This window comes from Dermacentor andersoni, chromosome 1, assembly GCF_023375885.2.
Source record: "Dermacentor andersoni chromosome 1, qqDerAnde1_hic_scaffold, whole genome shotgun sequence".
NCBI lineage: Eukaryota > Metazoa > Arthropoda > Arachnida > Ixodida > Ixodidae > Dermacentor > Dermacentor andersoni.
In genome coordinates this window covers 116,027,018-116,050,113 of record NC_092814.1, presented here as the reverse complement: position 1 = coordinate 116,050,113, position 23,096 = coordinate 116,027,018, and the positions used below count along the sequence as shown (strand labels likewise).

The 23,096-nt window shown below is 42.4% G+C and overlaps 1 protein-coding gene across 2 annotated transcripts in view; it reads left to right on the top strand.

Moving 5' to 3' along the window:
- Nucleotides 1-23,096, top strand: part of LOC126543881 (E3 ubiquitin-protein ligase MARCHF6) — a 170,886-nt gene that overhangs the window by 5,598 nt on the left and 142,192 nt on the right. For both annotated transcript variants that reach the window (XM_050191013.2, XM_055061931.1), the window contains exons 2-4: nt 3,641-3,737; nt 16,483-16,556; nt 22,934-23,077. In XM_050191013.2, coding sequence (XP_050046970.1) covers nt 3,641-3,737; nt 16,483-16,556; nt 22,934-23,077 — 315 coding nt within the window. The remainder of the gene's footprint in view (nt 1-3,640; nt 3,738-16,482; nt 16,557-22,933; nt 23,078-23,096) is intronic.

The following is a 23,096-nucleotide window of genomic DNA, read 5'->3' as shown; positions in this document are numbered from 1 at the left end:
GAATAAGTCTGTCATGGTCATAGTATGAGCAGTGTGCTGCGTGACCTTTACGAAGTAACACACATAATGAATGATTTTGAAGGCCCCAAGCACTTCGTTCGTTATAAAGCGTTCGACCTTATACATGAAGTTTCTAAACAAACATTATTTTCATAAATCTTACCTATGAAAGCAATGCAGAAGAAATAGCAAGGGGTCTATTCACTCTTTATCAACCTGCTGTAATGTTTTGAATGAGAAAGACATTCTGGTGGTTTTGTGAGGAAAGCATTAATTGCTGTGCCATATATGATACAGTATGGAGTTATGGGTTGTTTTGTGGACAACAGCAGATATTTGTTTTGTTCCAAGAAAACAAATTTGGTGGCAAAATATAACGTTTTTGCATGCTATATTGTTGATTAGCACCATTATGTTCATGAATATGTCAAAATTAAAATTCCAGCAGGTTTTACTAGTGACATAGTGTCGAGCCAGCCGTGTTGCAAGAGCTAAAGACAAGAGCAGCAACAAAGAACTCTCAACATCATTAAAAAATTTCCAGCGCATAGCACAAAAGAGGAAGGAAAGCAAAAGGATAGAAAGTAATAGGACCTTAGGAAGGAAGGATTCATTCTTTCTGATTGTGTCAAGCTCCTAAAGCAACAAAAAGCAAAAATCCACATAAAGAAAAGTGCGCTAGGGGAACCAGTTTGGATATTCAAGCTATAATTTAAGGATAATGTCATCACATCTTAAGTAAACTTGCACTTATTTGAGCTGTGAGAAATACTCTTCATTTATTACAGTAAAGTTTCAAGTTATTTCAGTGGTTGTGATATGTATTTTGCAGGTTTTCTCCAATTCAGGTGCCTTTCTGTATGGTTATAAAATATGCTTGTAACTGCATGGTGCATCATATTGACACGTGTGTTTATCTTTATCGGGTGGCCACGTTTCGCCGCCTAACAAATGTTATCGCACAGTGCAGGACGCGCCTGCATGTAAAAGAAGTTTCTGGAATGTTATCGATGGTTCCGTCCACTGTCTTTCACCACAACTTGTGTAATCTGATTGCATGTATGCGCGTCGCGAATAGTGTAGAACTTTGTGGAAGACACGCGGGTCCCAGCGGTTAATCTGGAACATTCGACGACTGATCTATAAAAGCCGACGCGCTTGACCCGCTGATCAGATTTTCGCCGATCGCCGACCGTGTTCGCCGATATCGTTGTGTTATAAGTGTAGCCTGTCTTGTGGGCAGAGGTTCACCTAATAAAAGTTAGTTTTGTCGTTCACAGTATTGCTACTGTGTTCTTCGACGTCACCACCACGTGACAATATATGTAAGGTCCTTCTTTTCCAGGCTTTATTCAAGCGAAGCTTGTATTGGCTCACTCGTGTCGGTGTTGGTGTTGCCGTATAAGAAAACTCAAGCCGTGCGAAAATAAAAATTGCTTGTCAGGCTGCGGATTCGAACCATTGACCTCCGGGTTGCAAGACCATCACGCTGATTCAGCCACTGTCGGTTCATCATACGCGCCATTTAAAGCGGGGTTTTATATGCATGAACAAGTACACACAGTGGAAGGTGCAAGCCAATCACAGGTGTCCCTTCTCTACGGAAGAGAGAAAGGGTGTGATTGCGCGCTCACTCGTCTCGCGCCTGCTGTTTCCCGCCAGTTCAGGCCCGGCAGTCAGATGGGGAGGCCGCATTTGGTTCGTTCTGCCGAAGAGCAGGCTGCGTTGAAGGAACGACAGCGGGAGTGGGCTGCACTTCGTGCGTTCAGCCAGAAAACAGGTGGCGTTTGATGAACGCCGCAGGGAACTCACTCGAGAAAGGGCTCATCGTCGACGTGCCGACGTCGCCATGAGGGAGCGCGAAGCCGAGGCGTTATGACAATGAAGAGCTGTGGATCCCGAGCTTCGCTTGCACCCCTCTTCACGGTAGTGGAAGGGTGGTCAATTTTTATTTTTTGAAATTTGGGGGTTAAATGTCGAATGCTATTTTTAAAGAGGAAAACTGGGGTGAAATCAAAGTTGTCGCCTTCTGGCACCCCAAAATTCTGAATGGTGATGGTAACTTTCACAAACACTTAAACATACAATGGCCTCTTTTTGGGTACCTATTTTTAAGTAAGTGAAATCACTCACGGGGACATGTGATGACAAATAGAGCTGTTTGCAAATCATGTAACAAGCTCATTTAGGCAAATCCTCATTGGGAGGCATTATTGATATTAAAAAAAACGCACATAAATAAAAAAAGTTAATGTACATGTTTGGTGATCCCTTCTTTGCTTTGTTCTCTGCACTTTATTAACAAAAAAAAAAAAGAAAAGAAAAAGAAAGTGTAGGAGTGCACATGGGCATGTTTCGTGAGAGGGGAGATGCCTTTCCTTTTCTTACAAGCCCTTGTTGTTGATGTACACAATCTTATGCATTGTGAGTATTTCGGTGCCCATCCTGGACCTGTGGTTTCTTTCATCCTTGTCTTTATTCTGTTTTACTGCTGTGCTCCATGCACTCTTGCAACAAAATTAATGCAAATTAAATTAATGGAACTACAACTAGTCCAGTCTCCCACCCTTCTTTGAACATAATGTAGTTGAGTAAACATCCTCTCGTCACTGCTGCCGTTAGCTGTGCAGAGCAACGTCAGCGCTGCATTCACTTCCTTGTGCATTACCACTGGTTACATATGTGCGACGTGGGGGAAATGTGATGTCATGGGCCATTATCTTATTCATGTAAATGCGGCGGCTAAAAAGCAATAAGTTTTTGTTTACTCAAAGCCGGCAGGTGCTGAATATATTATATATGCCAGCTTTTGCTTGAATGTTTTGCAAAACAAAAGCATGTACCATATTCATATATCAATAGTGTTACCTGCTCACACAAGGTAGGCAGTATTCATTAGTTGCAACACCTGGATTTGTTTTATCCTTTATGAAAGGGCAAACTTCAGGAAGAAAGTGGGTTTCACCTAAAATTAATAAAACTTTTTCGGGCAAAAATATGGAACTATTGGCTTTTACCTGAAAATGAAGGACCCTAAATATACGATACTCAACCATTTAGGCTAATAAAGTTGCAACCATGTGCTTCTTAAGAAAATTGAGGTTTGTTGGGACATTTCCTGCATAAACAAAGATTTGTCAAAATTTTTCACAAAAATATAAAACATTTATTCAGTATGAAGTTAAACAGGTGTATATAATTTCATTTAGCTTACATCATGGGACATGCTAGTAGTAGAAAGCGCTTTTCTTCCTGAGCATTACTGCAGCTACCTTTGCTTATGGTGTCTTTATTGTTCTCATTTCACTATTTTATATTGCTTGTGCTACTTACATCTGCTACTATGTTTTGTATCTTTTGTATCCCCCCTTATTGTAATGCCATCTAGGCGCTGTGGGTAACTAACTAAATAAATCGAGCACTTTAGCATGCACTGAAAATGTCTGTTAGGGTTTTGTCTTTCAACAGTTTGTCATTATTGTAGTTGTCATTGGTAAATTATTGTGAGAAAGCCTGAAACCACTAAATGATTGTGAAGCTTTTTCTTTTGAGGAACCTTGAAGCAATATCATCTTTTATTGCAGATACTAGAACCCATCTTTACACGTATGCTTTGTTTTCTGTTTCTCTTGTTTTGCAGACATCTGTCGGGTATGTCGCTCAGAAGGGGCGCCCGACAAGCCGTTGTTCCATCCATGCATTTGCACAGGAAGCATCAAGTACATCCACCAAGATTGGTGAGTTAAGCCCAAACATCACAGGAGCGATTTTGTGCGCGACAGTGACGATCGACGAAAAGGCCGACGAAAAGGCTGTCGAAAAGGTCGCCCAGAAGTGCTATGAGTGACTAGCCAAAGAGTGAAGCCATAACAGGATGTACAACAGTGGTGCTATCATTTGTTGCATGAAATGAGTAAACAACCGAATATTGGTATTTGCAAGGGTAAAAAACCTACTGGAAGACCTCCAGAAATACTTCATGCTGCTTTGTACAGCAAAACAAATCAGCTAAGGTTACATGCGTCATGCCAGTTTCAGTGCGTATTTGCTGCCCTCATACCGGCAACACCGCGGAGATGCCGCTCAAAGTCATTACTCACGTGAGGTTTGACTTGTAGGCGATAAGTGGACGCGACAGCCATCTCAATTGTGTTACTTGTCACCATTGTGCGCAAGATCGTTTGTATGGCATTTATACTTTGTCACATGCTCTGGTATTTTGAGGCCGAGGCTGTTTCTTGAATGGATCATTTCTGGGCATGCCACTTTGTCACATTAATTCTTTTTAAAGAATTGTAAGAAATAAGGTGACCTCAGTGATTCTCAGTCGCAGCACACATTTACCGTGAAAGCAGAAACCTCTAAGGACAGATGATGGTAATAATCATCATCATCATCTCAGTGACAGGCATCGCCATCCTGTCCAAAAACTTGTTTTAAATGCTCACATTGACATTATCCGCTACAGTATTGCCTGTTGTGGCCTCCAAAATGCATGTTCCGACACCAACACTCTCAGAGGATGCGGGGCGTGCAAAACTCATTACAAATGACCAAGCATATTTGACCAGCACAATAAAGCAGCACAATAGAGCAGCACCATAGAGCAGTGGTTAACCTCCCACCTGCACATTGCTGCAGAGGTACAAGTTCTAATTCAAGTGGCGGTGGGGATAGGCAGTGTTTTTTTGTTGCTTTTGTTAATGGTTTTCTTTTCCTGAGGAGGAGGAGGAGCCTAATGATTACACGATAATGACCAAGACGACTTACATTGTTGGCGTAACTAAAAGGTTGAATAGACGGTCATAGCAAACCCAGATTGAGCTTTAATCACTGTCGCAAGATGTAGGTACACGTTAAAGAACCCGAGGTGGTCCAAATTTCCGGATTCCCCCGCTACGGCATGCCTCATAATCAGATCATGGTTTTGGCACGTAAAGCCCCATAATTTAATTTAATTAATCACTGTTGCAGTAAAATGAAAGTCTTGTTTTAGAGAAGTATATACAGTTGAATCTTGATATGATGAACATGGATATAATGAGTTGCCAGATATAACGCAGTAAATCTAAAATGTTTCTTTGCTAATATTAATGGGTAACAAATACATGCCTATAATGAATATGGGATATAACAAAGGTATTTTCATGTCACATGTGACTTCATAGTTTGACTGTACAGAGTATGGCCCTTGCATGAGTCAGACTTGAAGCTACTCAGTCATAGGAGTTGCGCTTACTGAAACACTATTTCCAAATTTCTGACCCTGCAGGGGCATCTGCTTCAGCAGGCGTTTGGTGTGTCGCGACACCACGTACCCGAGCACACGCGGGTTAATCTGTCCCGCGTGTAGCGTGCGCGGCTTAGTCGTGTCTGGGGAAAAGGGGATTCCGGGGGGTTGAGCCGATGCTGGGTGTTCAGACCATTAAGGCCCCCCTGTGGAGGCAACACATCTCTTTGGCCTCAGCTTCACACAGACGGTACCCCCGGACTGACCCACCCAGGGGAAATGGGCAGTTGCATTTTCCTGCCCTCCTCTTCAATCTTTTTCTTTCGCTCTCACTTAAAAATTTTCCTTTCTTCTAATCACTTATTCTTACTTCCGAATTTCCGGGCGGCAACGGTTAACCGTGTCTAATATATTCAGCCTTGGGTATATACATTAGGTTATAGTGGCGGTGCATAGCTGGCGTCTGCAGGTTTCTTGGAACCTGTAGCGGCCCCTTGTCGGGCTCGGTGGTAGGTGGCTACCACCGCCGCTGGATTTTGAAATCATCCAACGGCGGAAGCATTCCGCCAACTTTCATATCGGCCTCTGGGAAAAGGTTGCAACGAAGCAGCTTTCCAGTTCGTTTCGAAACCAAACTAAGACACATTTACAAAATACCACGTTTTTCACAGTGAAGGCAACACAGCCATAAGAAAACTGTCGCCATTCCTAATTTCTAAATGCCTAGCAAACATGTTTGGACCTGGTTACAAAGCCTCAAAGATCGCTAGTGGAGACCTCCTCCTTGAACTGACCAAGAAAGATCAACTAGTAAAGCTCGCTGAGCTTACCAGTATCGGTGACATTAAAGTGACAATCTCTCCACATCGTTCACTCAACACAAGCAGGGGAGTTATATCAGAAGAAGAGACTTCCTGAACCCCAGTGATGGAGAGCTCCCTGAAGGATATCAGGAGCAAAACGTAATTAAGGTACAAAGAATCACACTACGACGAAATGACCAACAGATTCCGACAAAACATGTGATATTGACATTTGGTACCCTCACTGTACCTAGTTTACTTGACGCTGGATATTTGAAAATCAACGTCAGACTGTAAACACCGAATCCGAGGCGGTGTTTCAAGTGCCAGAGTTTCGGGCATGCATCATAATCATGCAGAGGCAGAGAAACATGCGTGAAATGTACTGCCAATGACCATCCTTCTTGTAACTGCAATGCTTCCGCATTATGTGTCAATTTCAAGGGTGATCATCCAGCTTAGTCGTGGAGCTGCCCTTGCTGGAAAAGAGAAAAAGAAATAATCACAGTCACTGTAAAGGCAAAGATCTCATTCTATGAAGCAAGGAAAAGGCTAGGGCACTTACCTCAAGTGAGCTATGCCAGTGTGATGAGGCAGGGTGCAGCGCCATATCGGTTTCAGGAGTCTACAGGGTCCACGTCCGGTATTCTTATAGAAACTCCATCCACCCTTTTGGTGGCTGCAGCCAGTGCTGCTCCATCATCATTGAAGATGGGCCGGCAGACCGGAGTGCTGCAGGGCCCAAAGTTGAACCAAACTCCACGGCCCGGGACGCACGTCTCGGCGCCTGGCTCTCGATCATCCAGCGTTTCAGAGAAGGCGATGGAGGTCAACCCAAAAACCCTGGTGTCATTGACGCCAAAAGATGCACGCTGCAAGCCAAGAAGGACAAACTTCTTGTAACTGCGCTGAAAAAGGGACAAGTAACCTGAACGGTTACTGCCCTTAATGAGAGTGGTCAACTTTTTAATACATGTCGCCTACGACTTGTAAGCTCACACACATAAGTAAATTTTTTCAATTCCATTAAAATGGCTTTTATCATTCATTGGAATTGCAGAGGCCTAATCCACAATTTAGGTGACATCAAAGACATTATAAATAAGTTATCACCAGTAGCATTCTGCCTTTAAGAAACAAACTTAGGCCCTAAAAATGCAACCTTTCTTAAAGGTTTTACAGTCGTATGAAAGGACAGCGAGCACTCCAGCCATCTAGAAGGAGTTGTCGCTATTGTTGTTCAAGGTGGCATCCCCACACGGAACGTTCTATTAAATGCTCCGTACGAGGCTGTAGCTGTCACCGTTTTATCATTTAAGACTGTTACCATCTGTTCATTGTACATTCATCCTTGTACCCAATTCACTACTCAAGACCTGGAAAATTTAATTGAGGAGTTGCCGGAGCCTTTTCATTAAGTTGGAGATTTTAATGCTCAATGCATTTTTTGGGGCAGCGATAAGAATGACCAAAGAGGACAACTTATTGAAGATTTTATTTCAACAAACAACATATGTCTTTTGAACTCAGGTGCGCCAACATACTTTTCACCGAGTTCACATAATTTTAGCTGTGTTAATTTAGCATTTTGCTCACCGCATGTTTTTACCGATTTTAAATGGGAAGTACTGGAGACTGCATATGGCAGTGATCATTTACCTGCTGTAATCAACTTCACATCAATGCTACCTATTATATCCTCTAAACTGCGCCGTTTAAACTACACATGGCAGACTGGTCTGTTTTCACATAAAGTGCCAGGCTGGAGGAGCTCATTTTGACATACCTAATCATTGATGAAATTAATGAAAAATTTACTAATTGTATAATTGCCGCAGCTGAATAAGCCATTCCTCAATCTTCTGGCATTGTTTGGAAAGAGCTGAATCCTTGGTGGACACATGAATGCACCGAAGCAAAAAAGCAGCAAAATAAGGCCTGGGTAATCTTGCGTAGATACCCGACACATAGCAACTTTCTGAATTTCAAACAAGCCAAAACGAAAGCTCGATATATTCGGAGACAAGCTGAAAAATTGTCATGGCAAAAATCATCATCATCATCATCATCATCATCATCATCATCATCATCATCATCAGCCTGGTTACGCCCATTGCAGGGCAAAGGCCTCTCCCATACTTCTCCAACTACCCCGGTCATGTACTAATTGTGGCCATGTTGTGTGTGCAAACTTCTTAATCTCATCCGCCCACCTAACTTTCTGCCGCCCCCTGCTACGCTTCCCTTCCCTTGGAGTCCGGTCTGTAACCCTTAATGACCATCGGTTATCTTCCCTCCTCATTACATGTCCTGCCCATGCCCATTTCTTTTTCTTGATTTCAACTAAGATGTCATTAACTTGCGTTTGTTCCCTCACCCAATCTGCTCTTTTCTTATCCTTTAACGTTACACCTATCATTCTTCTTTCCATAGCTCCTTGCGTCGTCCTCAATTTAATTAGAACCCTTTTCGTAAGCCTCCAGGTTTCTGCCCCGTACGTGAGTACTTGTAAGACACAGCTGTTATAAACTTTTCTCTTGAGAGGTAATGGCAACCTGCTGTTCATGATCTGAGAATGCCTACCAAACGCACCCCAGCCCATTCTTATTCTTCTGATTATTTCAGTCTCATGATCCGGATCCGCGGTCACTACCTGCCCTAAGTAGATCTATTCCCTTACCACTTCCAGAGCCTCGCTACCTATCGTAAACTGTTGTTCTCTTCCGAGACTGTTAAACATTACTTTAGTTTTCTGCAGATTAATTTTCAGACCCACCCTTCTGCTTTGCCTCTCCAGGTCAGTGAGCATGCATTGCAGTTGGTCCCCTGAGCTACTAAGCAAGGCGATAGCATCAGTGAATCGCAAGTTACTAAGGTATTCTCCATTAACTCTTATCCCCGATTCTTCCCAATCCAGGTCTCTGAATACCTCCTGTAAACATGCTGTGAATAGCATTGGAGGGACCGTATCTCCCTGCCTGACGCCTTTCTTTATTGGGATTTTGTTGCTTTCTTTATGGAGGACTACGGTGGCTGTGGAGCTGCTATAGATGTCTTTTAGTATTTTTACGTACGGCTCGTCTACACCCTGATTCCGTAATGCGTCCATGACTGCTGAGGTTTCGACTGAATCAAACGCTTTCTCGTAATCAATGAAAGCTATATATAAGGGTTGGTTATATTGCGCATCACCTGATTGATAGTGTGAATATGGTCTATTGTTGAGTAGCCTTTACGGAATCCTGCCTGGTCCTTTGGTTGACGGAAGTCTAAGGTGTTCCTGGTTCTATTTGCAATTACCTTAGTAAATACTTTGTAGGCAACGGACAGTAAGCTGATCGGAATATAATTTTTCAAGTCTTTGGTGTCCCCTTTCTTATGGATTAGGATTATGTTAGTGTTCTTCCAAGATTCTGGTACGCTCGAAGTCATGAGAAATACATATCTACAATTAATAGCACCATCACATCCAAAAGGATGTGGGAACAGGTCAGGAAGTTTAGGGGGGACTACTCATCATGCACGATACCCTTACTTACACTGTCAGGCACTCAGGCAACGCTACACGAACAAGCGAAAGTACTTGGGGGGAGGGGGGAGAGGGGCATTTCTATAACGTCTCTAGCTCGGCGAACTATTCAAACACATTCTTAAAATACAAACTGTCAGCAGAAAAGGAGAAATTACCAACTGCTTGTACATCAAAGGAAGAATCTAATGCTCCATTCACTTTAGAGGAACTTAACTGTGTGCTGGCAAAAAAACTGCAGTATGTCCTGACTGGATCCATTATTCCATGCTTGCACACCTGTCCCAAGCATCCGTAGATGCTCTCCTTAACTTCTTAAATAAAGTATTTTAATCTGGAATCATGCCAAAAGGTTGGAAAAACACAATAGTTGTTCCTTTTCAAAAATTTATACAGGTAAATCCCCTACATCCCCAAGCAGCTTTTAACCCATTGCCGTGACAAGCTGTTCGGCTAAATTGTATGAAAGTGTCGTAAATGCGAGATTAACATTCGCTCTTGACATACGGAACCTAATTGATTTTCACCAGTGTGGGTATAAAAAAGGCTGTTCAACGACTGATCACGTCTTGCGACTTGAACATGGAATACGTGAAGCATTCTTACACAAACAGCAATGCCTGACAGTGTTCTTCGATCTAGAAAAAGCGCATGACACCACTTGAAGATTTGGAATCTTAAGTGACCTTGCTTCCAAAGAACATTCCAAATCCGTCTAAGCTCTGTGCTCTCGCACATATTTATCCAGGAAAACAGTGTGCCACAAGGTTGCATACTTAGCACAACACTCTTTATAGTAAAAATGAACTCTATTAACAAAGTACTAATTCCACCCTCTGTTATGCACTCCATATGCGACAATGATCTGCAAATAGTGTGCTGCGCCTCAAATTTACCAACATTTGAAGCAGCTCCAGATCACAATAAATGAGCTAATACAATGGGCTGAGAAAAATGACTTTCGCTTCTCTACTAAAAAAAAACTGGTACAGTGCTATTCTCGGAAAAATTAGGATTGTACTTAGACCTGGCTTTTAAATTGAATGATGTGGCGCTGCCGGTAAAACAAGAATACAAATTCTTGGGAGTAATCTCTGACAGAAAACTCCCTGGCCCATACAAAGACAACAAAAATTAAGGCAAATAAAGCGTTAAGTATTCTGAAAGTGTTATCCTATAAGCAGTGGAGTTCTGACCAAACATGCCTCTTACGTATTTACTGGTCTCTTATGCGTAGCCTTCTAGACTACAGCTGCGTAGTCTATGGCTCATTACATTACATTCAATGACTTGACCCAGTAGATAACCTTGGACTGCAACTGGCAAGTGGGCCTACAGAACATCACCTGTCCCAAGTTTATATGTTGAGTGTAATGAACCTCTCTTACACCGCAACACATATGCTACATCATCATTATCACACTATGCAACTCACGCTGACACTACACAAATAAACCAAACATGATTAGACCGCTTGTCCTGTGATATGAGGAATATTGTCAGGGTTACGACATTCCTCATAAAGTCCTCCAGGTTGGCAAAAAACCGGAACGATCCCCACGTGGTACGATTTCATACAGTCTTGTGACTGTACATTAACACATCTAAAGGAAAAAAGACACCCCACATGAAAGCATTATACAAGAAATCCACGCTCTTCAGGACAAATATCAAAATTACATGGAATTTTACACTGATGGCTCTAAAGAAATATATATATATACGTGGGTGTGGGGGTCATAAATGGAAATTGGGAAACAAGTATTCGATTACCACAACATGCCTCGGTTTTCACTGCTGAAGTTTATGCTGTATGGGTTGTAGTGAAAAAGATTATTACAGACAAACACAAAAATACAGTCATATACACTGAGTCCTTAAGTACACTAAAGGCTCTACATCTGAAATCTGACTGTGAACCCCTGATAGGGGACATTTTAAACATGGTGGCGTTTAACAAATATGGGAGATCAATTCATTTCTGCTGGGTGGGATACCGGGTAATGAAGCAGCTGATAAATGTGCATCGATGGCAGCGTACAAGGGCATAACAAGCACTACACTTCCATATAAAGTTAGTATCCATGTGATTAGGAAGGCCTTAACATCAAAATGGCAACACGAATGGGACCATTGTGCAGACAACAAGCTACATCTTACTAAACCCGTACTTGGTGAATGGAAGTCATGTAACCACCAGGAGCAGTTCTTCGAAGTAGTTTTATGCCGACTATGCATTGGGCACACACACCTCACGCGCAATTATTTACTTACGAAAGAAGACGCACCAATGTGTGAGAAATGCCAAGAACCACTAGCAGTTATGCATATATTACTGACATTTGCACATATTGAAGTACACAGACGAAACCTTTTGCACAACCTATATCAGCTACACATACCTTTACACCATGCTTTAATTTTAGGAGATGATCCGATAGTCCCATTATCTAACATGCGTAAATTTCCAGATGACACTGGCTTTTTACATAAAATATAGATTAACACAGCCTTTTTCTTCCTAAATTGGATTTTAAAACACCTCGTGTTTGGCGCACCATAAGCTGCTTTTGTGCCACTAAACCACATTTAACTAACTAGCTAACTAACAAATTTCTGAGCTCCAAAACGAGGATGCGAACCTTATGTGAAGTCAGGCCTTACCTGAGTAAATAAATGTGGAACTGATTATGTATTTACTCGCATAATGATCACACTCGCTTAATGATCGCATCCCTAAATTTTGTCGTTAAAATTCGATTTTTTTTGTTTCCCGTGTAATGATCGCACCCTGAACTCGTCGCATCGATATGTCGTGTGCCAAGTCTAGCTAATGATGATCGCGCCTACTATCTGTCGAATGCTACGCGAACGACTCTTGAAGACATACCAAGCGGTCTGCACGCACCCAACATTCTTAAGCAGATGCCCCATTTCATTCCTTTCATCACTTTCCGCACTTCCATGAAAAAAAAGCTGTAACCTAACTTGCCTCGGCTTTATTATTTGTAGGCTTCAAAATGGTTTTGGTCAACAACATAAAGGGTGCCTTTCGATTCTTCTCATCTGCACTCGTGGGCACGCAACAAATCGCGAGCGGCAACGATAGTGGCCATGTTTACACTGATACGTTAGAAATGTACCCTATTCATACGCCGACGCTTGTAACGCAGCTAAGATATTCACCCACCCATAGTGGAAATGTGCCGTATTAGGATAGCAGTGAAGACAAATGCCGCAGTTTCTGCAGCATGCCCGCCATGTGTTTCTGTCACTGGCAGCTAAGCGTGCCCATCTCTGCTTCTGTCCCCTCAAAGTGGACATGGCTACGTTATTGTCGCAAACTTGCCGATATTAACGATATTATTCATTACTGATACGGAAGAAACTTTCAATGCACGTAATGTGCTCATGAGAAGAAAAATAATCGCATTCGGCGCGTTCAGCTTGCTCCGCCGGTCGCCATTTTTGTTTTGGTGTCCCACACTGACAGCAGCAGCCACCTGCTTGTCATCCTGCAGAAAATGCAGGATGAAAAAAAAAAATTTCTTTTCGTGGGAAATTTAACCAGCGTAATGATCGCACCCCTGAGTTCGCATCAATTTTTTTAAAGCAAAAAGTGCGATCATTATGCGAGTAAGTACGGTATTTGGAATGAATGCGGTGTATGAATAAAAATGAAACAACATTTACACACACGCCAAACAAGATGAGGTGTTTTTATTCATAAAATGCAGTAAAGTAAAATTATGTTTAATTTTGAATGTACACATGATACCTGTGCCACACGGCCACAATAAATTACATGCAGTCTTGAATGCCTAAAAATCGACTAACAGTGCTATGTCTTTATTTTGATGACATATATGCTAGCATTCTTGCCAAACTCCGAGAAATGGCACTGGATGCTCTTCCTTTTCTTGTGTTGGTTGACATTGCAGTTTTGCTGCATCTGTCTGGCTGCCAACCTGAGTCTCAACATGAGATGGCAATATAATTCCCACTCCTCCAGTGTAGCACAAATGCATTATAAATGGCTATGTGAAGCAAGCAGCAAAACATATTTTTGTAGTAAATCTATTGGATATCTTGTGCACTTGGGTGCTAAAAGAGCTTCTGATCATTTTCATTGACAGCTCCCTTAGCAGTCGTGTTGTAGTCCATGACTATTTCTAGTGTGAGAACTGCATTGCCTTTAGAATTTGTGGTGCCTCTGGCCCCATTGAATGTATAGTGTTCAGGAAAGCCACAACTTTCCTGTTGGAGGGATATGCAGTTTCCTCTCTGGTATACTGCTGTTTGACCTTGTGCAGTTTTCTGTGTTGGAAGCATGACATGTCCTTCTGATTAGCCTTTGTGGTGCTGTAGACATTGACTTGTGTGCAGTAGGTGTGAAAGCTCTCTAGAGCCTTAGTAATTGTACGCTCTCATGCATCAGCCTTTGTCTAGCAGAGGATTCATAAGATGTGACCACATGGTTCCAAGTAACATTATCTTTGTTTTCAAACAAGCAGAACCGGTTGTGGGCACAAAATAATGTTCCAAATATACCCACTCACTGCTTCATAGGAGATAAAAAAATTTTAATCTGAAATGAGCATCCCTGAGGAGAAGGTGTCATTTTCAAAAAAGCGTGGCCTGGATTGGGGAGCTCAACTTGTTACTGGACTGGTTGGTTCGTTAAACTTAAGAAAAGATGGAGCATGCTCTTATCAATTGACATGTCTTGCTCAGGTATGTAGACTGCTGACCAATCTGTTCGTTGACCAGTTTTCTTAGGACAGGCTGCAACTTCTAAATTCTAAGATTCAGGGGCTAGTCAGTGTGCAGTGCTTCAGTGCAAAGTGCAAAATTTTGCCATTAGCAGGAACCTGTCTCTGATCACAATGTCGCCAGAACTTGGTATGTCGTGAATTTTTGGAATGGACCAATGCAATTTGATGGTTGGCTTCTTGGTAGCTCCTTGCTAATTGGTGCGAGAAATACCAAAAGTTCGCTTGTGTCAGTTGGCTTCCAAGCTTTTCTTGAGCCACGTGCAGATGTTTAAAAATTATCGCATGGCAGTTGGTTTCTGAAATAACATATAAGCAGATTCTTCATAAAACAACTGAAGAAAATATTCACTGTGGTGCCCTTACCAATGAATGATTCATACAAGGAGAGCTAGTGAAAGGAAACTAAGGAGGGGCCTTAGTTATTTCAATATTTGAGATGACGTGTCCAGTACCTGTGTCATTAGGATTGCTGTCATTGCTTCCTTTTGATCTGAGTTAAAGCGGCCATGACTCAGTGGAATAATCAGGCAGCAGGTCCGCATTGTTGAAGATCACAAAATTTCCAAATTTGTATGTTTTCTTTCTTCTCTCTCTCTCTTTTTTTTGAGCACGACTAGAGGAACCATTGAAACTACTCATGGAGGTTGCCATTTTGTAGTTGTGTGCAGCATGCACAACAAAAATAAATGCCTCTGTTGAAGGAATTTCCCACCAACAGGCTCCTTATGCAACCTGCTGGTGTTACGAAGAAGTGCCAAGATTCAGATGAGCTTGAGCTGTCTTCAGGACTTTATCAACAGTCAAAGCTACCTAGGACAAGCTGAGCTTGTCTTTTGTTTTTTTTAGCAAGTGAAGGCTTGATGAGCCCAGTGCTTCATAATAATGGATGACACACTGCATGCACATCATGAATGATGTGCATGCTTCATTAGTAAACGATGCCATTTATGAACCTCTTCGCAAACATAATTTTTTAATTACTGAGAAATCGCAGACTAAATGAGAAAGATGCATAGAACGTGCTGTTTCTGTTCAGCAGGGCCGAAAGTCACTCATGCTCAACAAAATGCTCTCGAGCTTTGCTTTAAACAAACTGGACTCATCATTAATGATTAATGAGTTCATAGTTGAAACTCTTAGAGACGGTTTGAGAGCTAATGCTATACCATATTTACTAGAATTTAGGCCAGTATTCTTTTTAGGATGTCATGCACAGTGTATGACATCTTAAATTCTAACAATACTTTGGTTTAACAATACTTGCAAGTTGGCCTTTCCTTGAAGGTGTGGCCAAAGGTGTCTCATTTAAAGTTGTGGTTCAGTGATAGAGGAGTGTTGCAATTGCTTGATGTATCTATCTACAATTGGAGCTACATCAACTTACAGAGGGTAGGAGGGCAGCAGCTAACATTGAGGCATTGCATCGTATGCACATTGTAAGAGAGGCGTGGGACTGGATAGCTGTGTGGATTATATTATTGCCAGGCTAATTTCATAAGCTATCTGAGAGTGCTGCATTTCATTTGTGCTCGCTGGAATAAGAGCGGCAGAGAATTATGGGAAAAAAAATGTGACAAAAAATTGGGGTTGTGGCACCGAGCAGCAAAGAGTGAGTGTATGACACAAGCATGAGTATTTCAAATGTAATGCAACCACAAAAAATTTGTGACTAACATCGAAGGCACCAAAGTGTATAGTTTGCTTTCATTGATGTTTACTTTATAGTTTTCATGGTTGGCCTATGTTCGAGGAGCCGTTATTTTTTCCACAGCTTCGAGTTTTTGTGTATCTGCGTTGAATCTAGGCTGGCTGAGGTTAGAGTACATATGGTAAATGTGGAGCCGGTGCAGGTACAATATGACTGTACCATGAAGAAAGGCCATTCACAGTGCAAGCAGCATGATGATTTTTCAACAGTGTTTGTTCATAAGTATTCAGAAATACAGCTTGTGAACCAATTTACAACTCCACAGCGTGTTTAAGCTGGTTTGGCACACAATGACTGGCGGAAAATGAGAGCACCATGATCACTTTGCACCGTGGTGATCAGGTGACCATTCTGCACTATGACCCATTGTGTGTGTGTGCTGATAATTACGTAATAACAGAGCTTTGTGATCATTTTTTTTAATTTGTGATTTGCAGTTTGGTTCAGTGGTTGAAGTACAGCCGAAAAGAATACTGCGAACTCTGCAACCACCGGTTCTCCTTTATGCCAAGTGAGTTTTTGAGCTGGACATTTGTTGTGTACTTCATTGTGTATTACATATGCCATATATTTTTACAAGGCATGTGTAAGCAAGGAAGCCATCTAATAAAGCACAAGAAAATATTTTAAATGTTTCATTGTATGAAACTAGGGGAAGTATACATTATTTATGATCCTGTGAATGCTGAACATCGACACTGGTTTTCCCGTATATTGCAGCCAAGGCCCTAAATAAATATTAACCCTTTGCACATCCACTCATGTTAAATATGCAGTGGGAGGCATGGCTTGCGGACGAGGGAAAGAAGAGCCAATTGGCTCTCCTGGACCAAGCCCAGCAAGCCATTCGCGCCAGTGGAGCCCTGGATTAAGGGCCCAACCACACTCGCCTACTTTTCTCTTTTGAAAAATAAAGTTTTTTTCCTTGCTTTCATTGCAATAAGCCACTTAACCTTTTGAAGGTCAATGACGTAAATATACGGCGCCATGAACAAGTCCAAAAATGGTCGATGCCGTATATTTACGGTGCCATCTGTACGTTTAAAAAGCGCGCCAATTTCCTAACTATTTCTTTTCTATCATGTGCTGCCACTATGTGGGAATACAGGGAATTTTTTTTGCGCGCCTCCCTCGCTCGGTTTTCGTTGCATGGTTTGTTAGAGCTAGTTTGCTCCCGTGCGCCTATGTACTACCGCTCGTGCATAGACGCGCGCGTGGGCGGGTGGCGGTTTGGGTTTTATTTTGCCGGCAGTTTCAGCATCTGTCGCTTGCAAAACTGATGGCTATCTCGTTACTAATCGCTCAAAGGGCTATTGCTTGTTTCTCGCTTGTTTAGTGCTCACATGGGTATGGGTGCGCATAGGAAGGGTGCCGCTGTGCATGCGTTTCCGTTTTTTTTTTTTCGACACTCGCGAAAACTAATTGCCTCTGGTTGGCGATAAGATGAAGATTAGCAGAAGTTTGTCACACATTTTGCTTTTTTGACGGTCACACAACCACACAGCTTTCTTGAGTGCGCGCACCTATGCAGTTCGATTACGCTATGGACATAAATATTAGTGCAAGAGCGGGAACAGGTGAGAGTTGTGAAATATTCTCGTGTGCTCATTTTCAAAGCCTTGAACCATGTGTATAACGATGCATCAAATTTTTAATTCTGATAATATTTGCTTTTTTATTGTTCTTCATGAATGAAGAGTACATATATACCAACACAATATATTTTTTCTCACTTTACGGTCACCCTAGAAAAATTACGGTAAATTTTTTCGAAATAAGTCTCTTAGAAGAATTGGAATCTGCAAAAAAAAAGATCGACCCTGGGAGGTCGTGTATGGCGAAAAAAATCCACCTTCAAAGGGTTAAAGCACTTTACATAAATACAACTTGCTGCTAAAAGACTTCCGTAACTTGTTCATCATTGTTTTATAATGTGTTTCTAATTAGTGACTTATAACTATATGACATGTTCATTGAGCAGACAAAGTGGCAGTTGTGAATTTTGGGGAGCTGGAAGGCTTCAGTTTGAATGGCTTTCAAAGGACTATGTTTTCTGTGCTTTCTTTTCTGTCATATGAGAATAAGGCATTCTGCAAAATTTGAGAAGTACTTTATGACTAATGTGGTGAATTGGGCGTGTGGTACATATTTGAAAAGACACGGACAGAGACAAGATGACGAGGACGAGTGTTAGTCTTCTAACATTTTTGTGAATGATTCAGGAATATGTACGTGCTGTCCGAGCCAGGTGTTATTATGTATGCATACGTAAGTATGCAAGCTCATTGTCTGAAAGTGTGATGGAGACCATGCTGACACATCCCTCCCCAAGTCTAGAAGTCTGCTCAGATTCTGTAATTTCCTGTGTCATACGTGTTTTACTCTTCTTCATAATGGAAGTGTTTGCAAGGTCAGGCAAACAGTCCTTGCATGTCAGATAATGATTTTCATGCAAACACTGTTTGCCCGACCTTGCAAACACTTTCATTATCAAGAAGAGTAAAACACATAGGACATGCAGAGCTGGGACTGCTGTGCCAATTGCACCATTTTGATGCAAACGCCAATTCCTGCTCTAAACTCAGAAAAGTGACCGAAATTGCGCCACACTGCGCCAGAACGGCTGCGGCATGTGTGTTCCGGCAGTGACCGCGAACGGCGAGTGGCTTCATTTTCTGAAAAAGAGTGCAGCTGTTCACATTTGCTTCCCGCACAGTTTCTTGTAATTTTCACGCTTATAACACTGGACTTTTTGGCGCTTCCGGCAAGTGGCCGGCATGCACGCGGCCACTCCCGGCTGTCGTCGCGGCTGTCGGAACGGCCAGGGCGGCTGTATTTAGCATCGTGGCGCTCCCTAGCTGAGGTGCAAAACAACGAAAAGTAGACTAGGGGCGCTGCGAGCGAACTAGAACCTTTCTTAACTGTTTTTGCCTCATGTCCAGTGCTCCGTTATCTTGCTGCCACTGTGGCCTCTGGTTTTGCTCTTGTACTGTTGGCATGAATAGAAAGGCGTACCGTAACAAATGCCTTTTATGTGTAATTGCAGTCAGGGACTGACTTTTTAAACATGCCTGATAATTTAGACGCCTTTTGGAACTGCTACATACTCTGTAGAGTCAGTGTATAAGAATGTATGAAATTTTGGATGCAAAACATTTCGCCATGACTGCAGGCCCGAAACAGCATTAATTGAAGCCACTGCCATTTGGATTATAGCACAGCCTTGAACCGGTGCTCTCACATGCCGATTTGCTGGTAGCCACTACCACGGGAACGCTAGGCCTAGCTGCTTCAGATGTTCACTGCCCAGCTTCTCGCGATTCGATGCCGTTATTTTCATTAATAGAACTTGTTCCTGTCAGCAATGGCGCCGACTCCACCTTTGTGATCCTGACCGATCGCTTTGAAGCGCAGAAAGAATGCCACGTTGCATAATGCTGATTTCTGGAAATTAGTTTCGCCGCAATGAGCAGTGTTATGCGGTCAAGAATACACGATATATTGCGATGAAGCATACCAAGAGTGTAAAGGGGCAACTGTCACGGGGCATGGTATGTATTCCTTAATTATACACGCAGGATCCCACCATCTCCTGTCGAATTACGAGCCACGATACGCCTAATAAGTGTACTAACAGGCCTTCAGTGCTATTTCAGGCATGCCTGTGACTATTTGAGCTTTTGCGACGGTAAAGCTTATTCACATTTCATTTGTTCATGATGGTATATCTGCTTACATACAAAGGTGTAGCAGTAATTACATTATGGAAATGAAGTGCTTGCTAGGGCTTCGATTTCACGCTATGTGAAGGAATCCTGCATTAGGAAAGCGCTTGCTGCAGCGGGTTCTGTGGGCGGCCGTCTATGTCCCCAGGGCCAGTACAACATAAAACTACTACAATCTGTTTCTGTTATGAAGAACTATTTATATTATGAAGAAATGGCTTTCAGTAAACCACAGTAGTTTATAACTCTGGCTTCTCTGTACGGTTTGTTGGTGAAGCGGTTTCCCAGACACTTCACCCACATTGTTGAGACATTAAAGGAAAATGTACTTATAAAAAATGTGTCGGGTTAGTTTTGAAATTTTGGACTCGCTATTGCAGAATACATGTTTTAGAGCACAGCTCTTAGGCGCCCATTCCTGCATTAAGCGTTGGTGTGCCTTGGCGTAACCAAGCGAACAAGCACAGCGCAACATGAAAGTGAACGTGGAGCAGAGAGCTAGATGAAAAAAGATTGCGCAAGGTGGAAAGTGGAGGCAAAGGCTACAGTGAAAGCATGAGGCAGAAAGTGGAGAAGGAGTGAAGGGGAAACGGCCTGCACGTGCGCAGAGTTGCCGGCTGCCACGGCATCCGCCACTGCCACCGCGTGGGCGATCTCATCTGCGCTTGGGTGAGGGGGTCAGAGTGGGGAGCGCTACACTCTCTCTATGGCATCAGCTGCTGAGGTCAGTTTGGGGTACCAGCGTTTGTGATGGGAATCACTGCTCCTGCAAGGGGTAATGGCAAGTGGGTACAAGTAAGGCTTGAGGTGATGCTCCCTTGGGTGTTTTCGTCGCTGACACTAGTGGCGCTATTTCCCCGCAACGAAGGGCCGCTCTCATTGGTGGAACAACAGCCTGAGAAGAAAAGCATAGTGCCGTGCAAGACGGGTTGTGTGACGCCGATGGTTGCGATATGGTGGCAGAGTAGTGCATGTCATCTGTATGGAAACAAAGTGCGCTACTCACAGCACATTCTTCCTAATATAAACTGTGTACTATATGATAATACAAAATATTGACACGCAAAATGAAAACACGAATAGAGCTGCACTCAAATTTTCCATCAGAGAGTATGGTAATTGTCGGTGAATTTTTTGTGATTGCTGCCATTAATTAAAAATTTACAGGCACTATTACCAAAATTTGCATGCACTAGACAGTTTCACTATCAGCATAATCTGTTTCAAAATTTGGTTAAGACATTGCTTAAGACAGTTGCAGTACAGCGCTCATGTTGGTTTATTCTGTGTTCCATCATGGTTTCGAAGTGTGCTGCCATATTTCAGGTTCTATTATTCCACCAAAATTCAGGTTGGCCTGGCTCCAGACTGCTTCAAAATGAAATTTTATCAGCTCTAAATTGCTTCAAAATGAAATTCAATTGGCTCCTAACTGCTCCAAAATGCATTTTTGTCAGCTCCAAACTGCTCCGAAATGCAACTTGCCCCAAAAATTGCTCCACAATTTCTTTGGGCAGTCCCACCCCTGGACATGTGAAATCGCAGAATCTGAACAGATTTCTAGACTTGACGAAGGGTGTGACAGCATGGTCTCCATCACGCTTTCAGACAAAGAGCTGGCATACCTATGCATGCGCAGATGGTAACCCCTGGCTCAGACAGCATGTATATATTTGCGAGTCAATCACAAAAATGTTGTTGGAAGCTCAGCGCTCGTCCTTGCCGTCTCGTGTCTATCCGTGTCTTTTTGCGCTGCCGCCTTTTCAAATACTCTATGATGATGTGTCCATGTGCACTGTTGCACTAGCCTTTATAGGAGGGTTCTGCTAATGATGCATGCATTGCAGTAGTTATTGCCATGGTTAATTATTGCTTGTTTATGCACTTTCTGTGGCACTGTGGCACATTTTGACACTGGTGCCTGTAATTTCGCTTAGAACTTGTACACACAGGCAGGGTTGTATATTAATTTTTGTTGAAAATTGTCACTTAATAATTTGGCATTCTGAACTTGAAACTACAGTCAGCCTTGTCATTCGCATGGGAGTTTATTATGGTACACTGTGCGTGCTGCATAGAACAAAATTTTTTACAAGTGCATTTGTTACAGTCTACAGCATTTAATTGTGCTAAATATTTTACACTGCTTTTCAATTTTGCATTCTGTAACAAACCTTTTGGTACTGCTGTGATGTTATTGTTAAATACGAATCACTTGAGTAATGCTGAGTGAGCAATGTAATGACCATCATGGATTGCACAATCTCTGGTGCCCCGTTGAAATACATCTTTAACTTGTATCCATGTGTTGACTTCTGGCTGCATGGGTTTGTTTAAAAGAAATAAAACCAAGCTTACAACTTATTGCAAAATTTGAGAAGTATGCTTGTCTCTATGCATGGTATTAGGGAGGCAGAATGTGTAACGGGTGTACCTTTTATGTTGGCATGGGGTGCTCTGATTAATTCAGTGCAATACTGTTTTCATGACTGAATCGTGCCATGAAGTTATGTAAGCCTTTCTTTCATAAATTAGAAATGCTTCCCTGAATCCTGAGTGCCATAGGCTTCACAGGAATCTTAGCAGGAAACAATAAAACCTAGAGGTACAGAATTCTAAGAAAACTCCAAGTTTGATACAGTGTGCAAAAATATGCTAATATAATGTGGAGAAGGGAAACAGAAGAGCTCAATTTGTGTTAATTGTGACCATATAAAGCCAACAAGCACTGAAGTCAATGAAAGAATAGGAGTTATTAGCTCTGGGTGAAATTGAAATGTAGAAAATGATAAGGGGGGGGGGGGGGGAGGGAAGATGATAGTGGATGAAAAGACATCGTCTGTGGGAGGCGATCCCACAACTTCCGAATTACACACATGTTGCCTTCCTTGGCCTCATTGCCTTTTGGCTTTATATGGTCACTAATATAATGTGTATTACAAACCGGACCTCCTATGTGATTTCTTGTGATTGTCGTGACTAGCTCAAGTTTGCAGTGTGCATGCCTGATACGCTTTTTGAAGTGCATGCTGGTATCTTCTGCTGCAGTTTACCATTTATTGTTATATTAGTATCAGACAGCAGTGCCGTATACTGTGCATCTTTCCTGTTGATGTGGTGACTTGGACTCATTTCATCTATTAATATCCTTGTTCCTGAGCAGTTTACTCTCCTGACATGCCTAAGCGGTTGCCAATCCGAGACATAGTGAGTGGCCTGCTGAGCAGCCTGGGCACGGCCATCCGCTACTGGCTGCATTACACTGTGGTGGCCTTTGCTTGGCTGGGCATAGTGCCCCTTACGGCCTGTAAGTGCAGCATTATTTT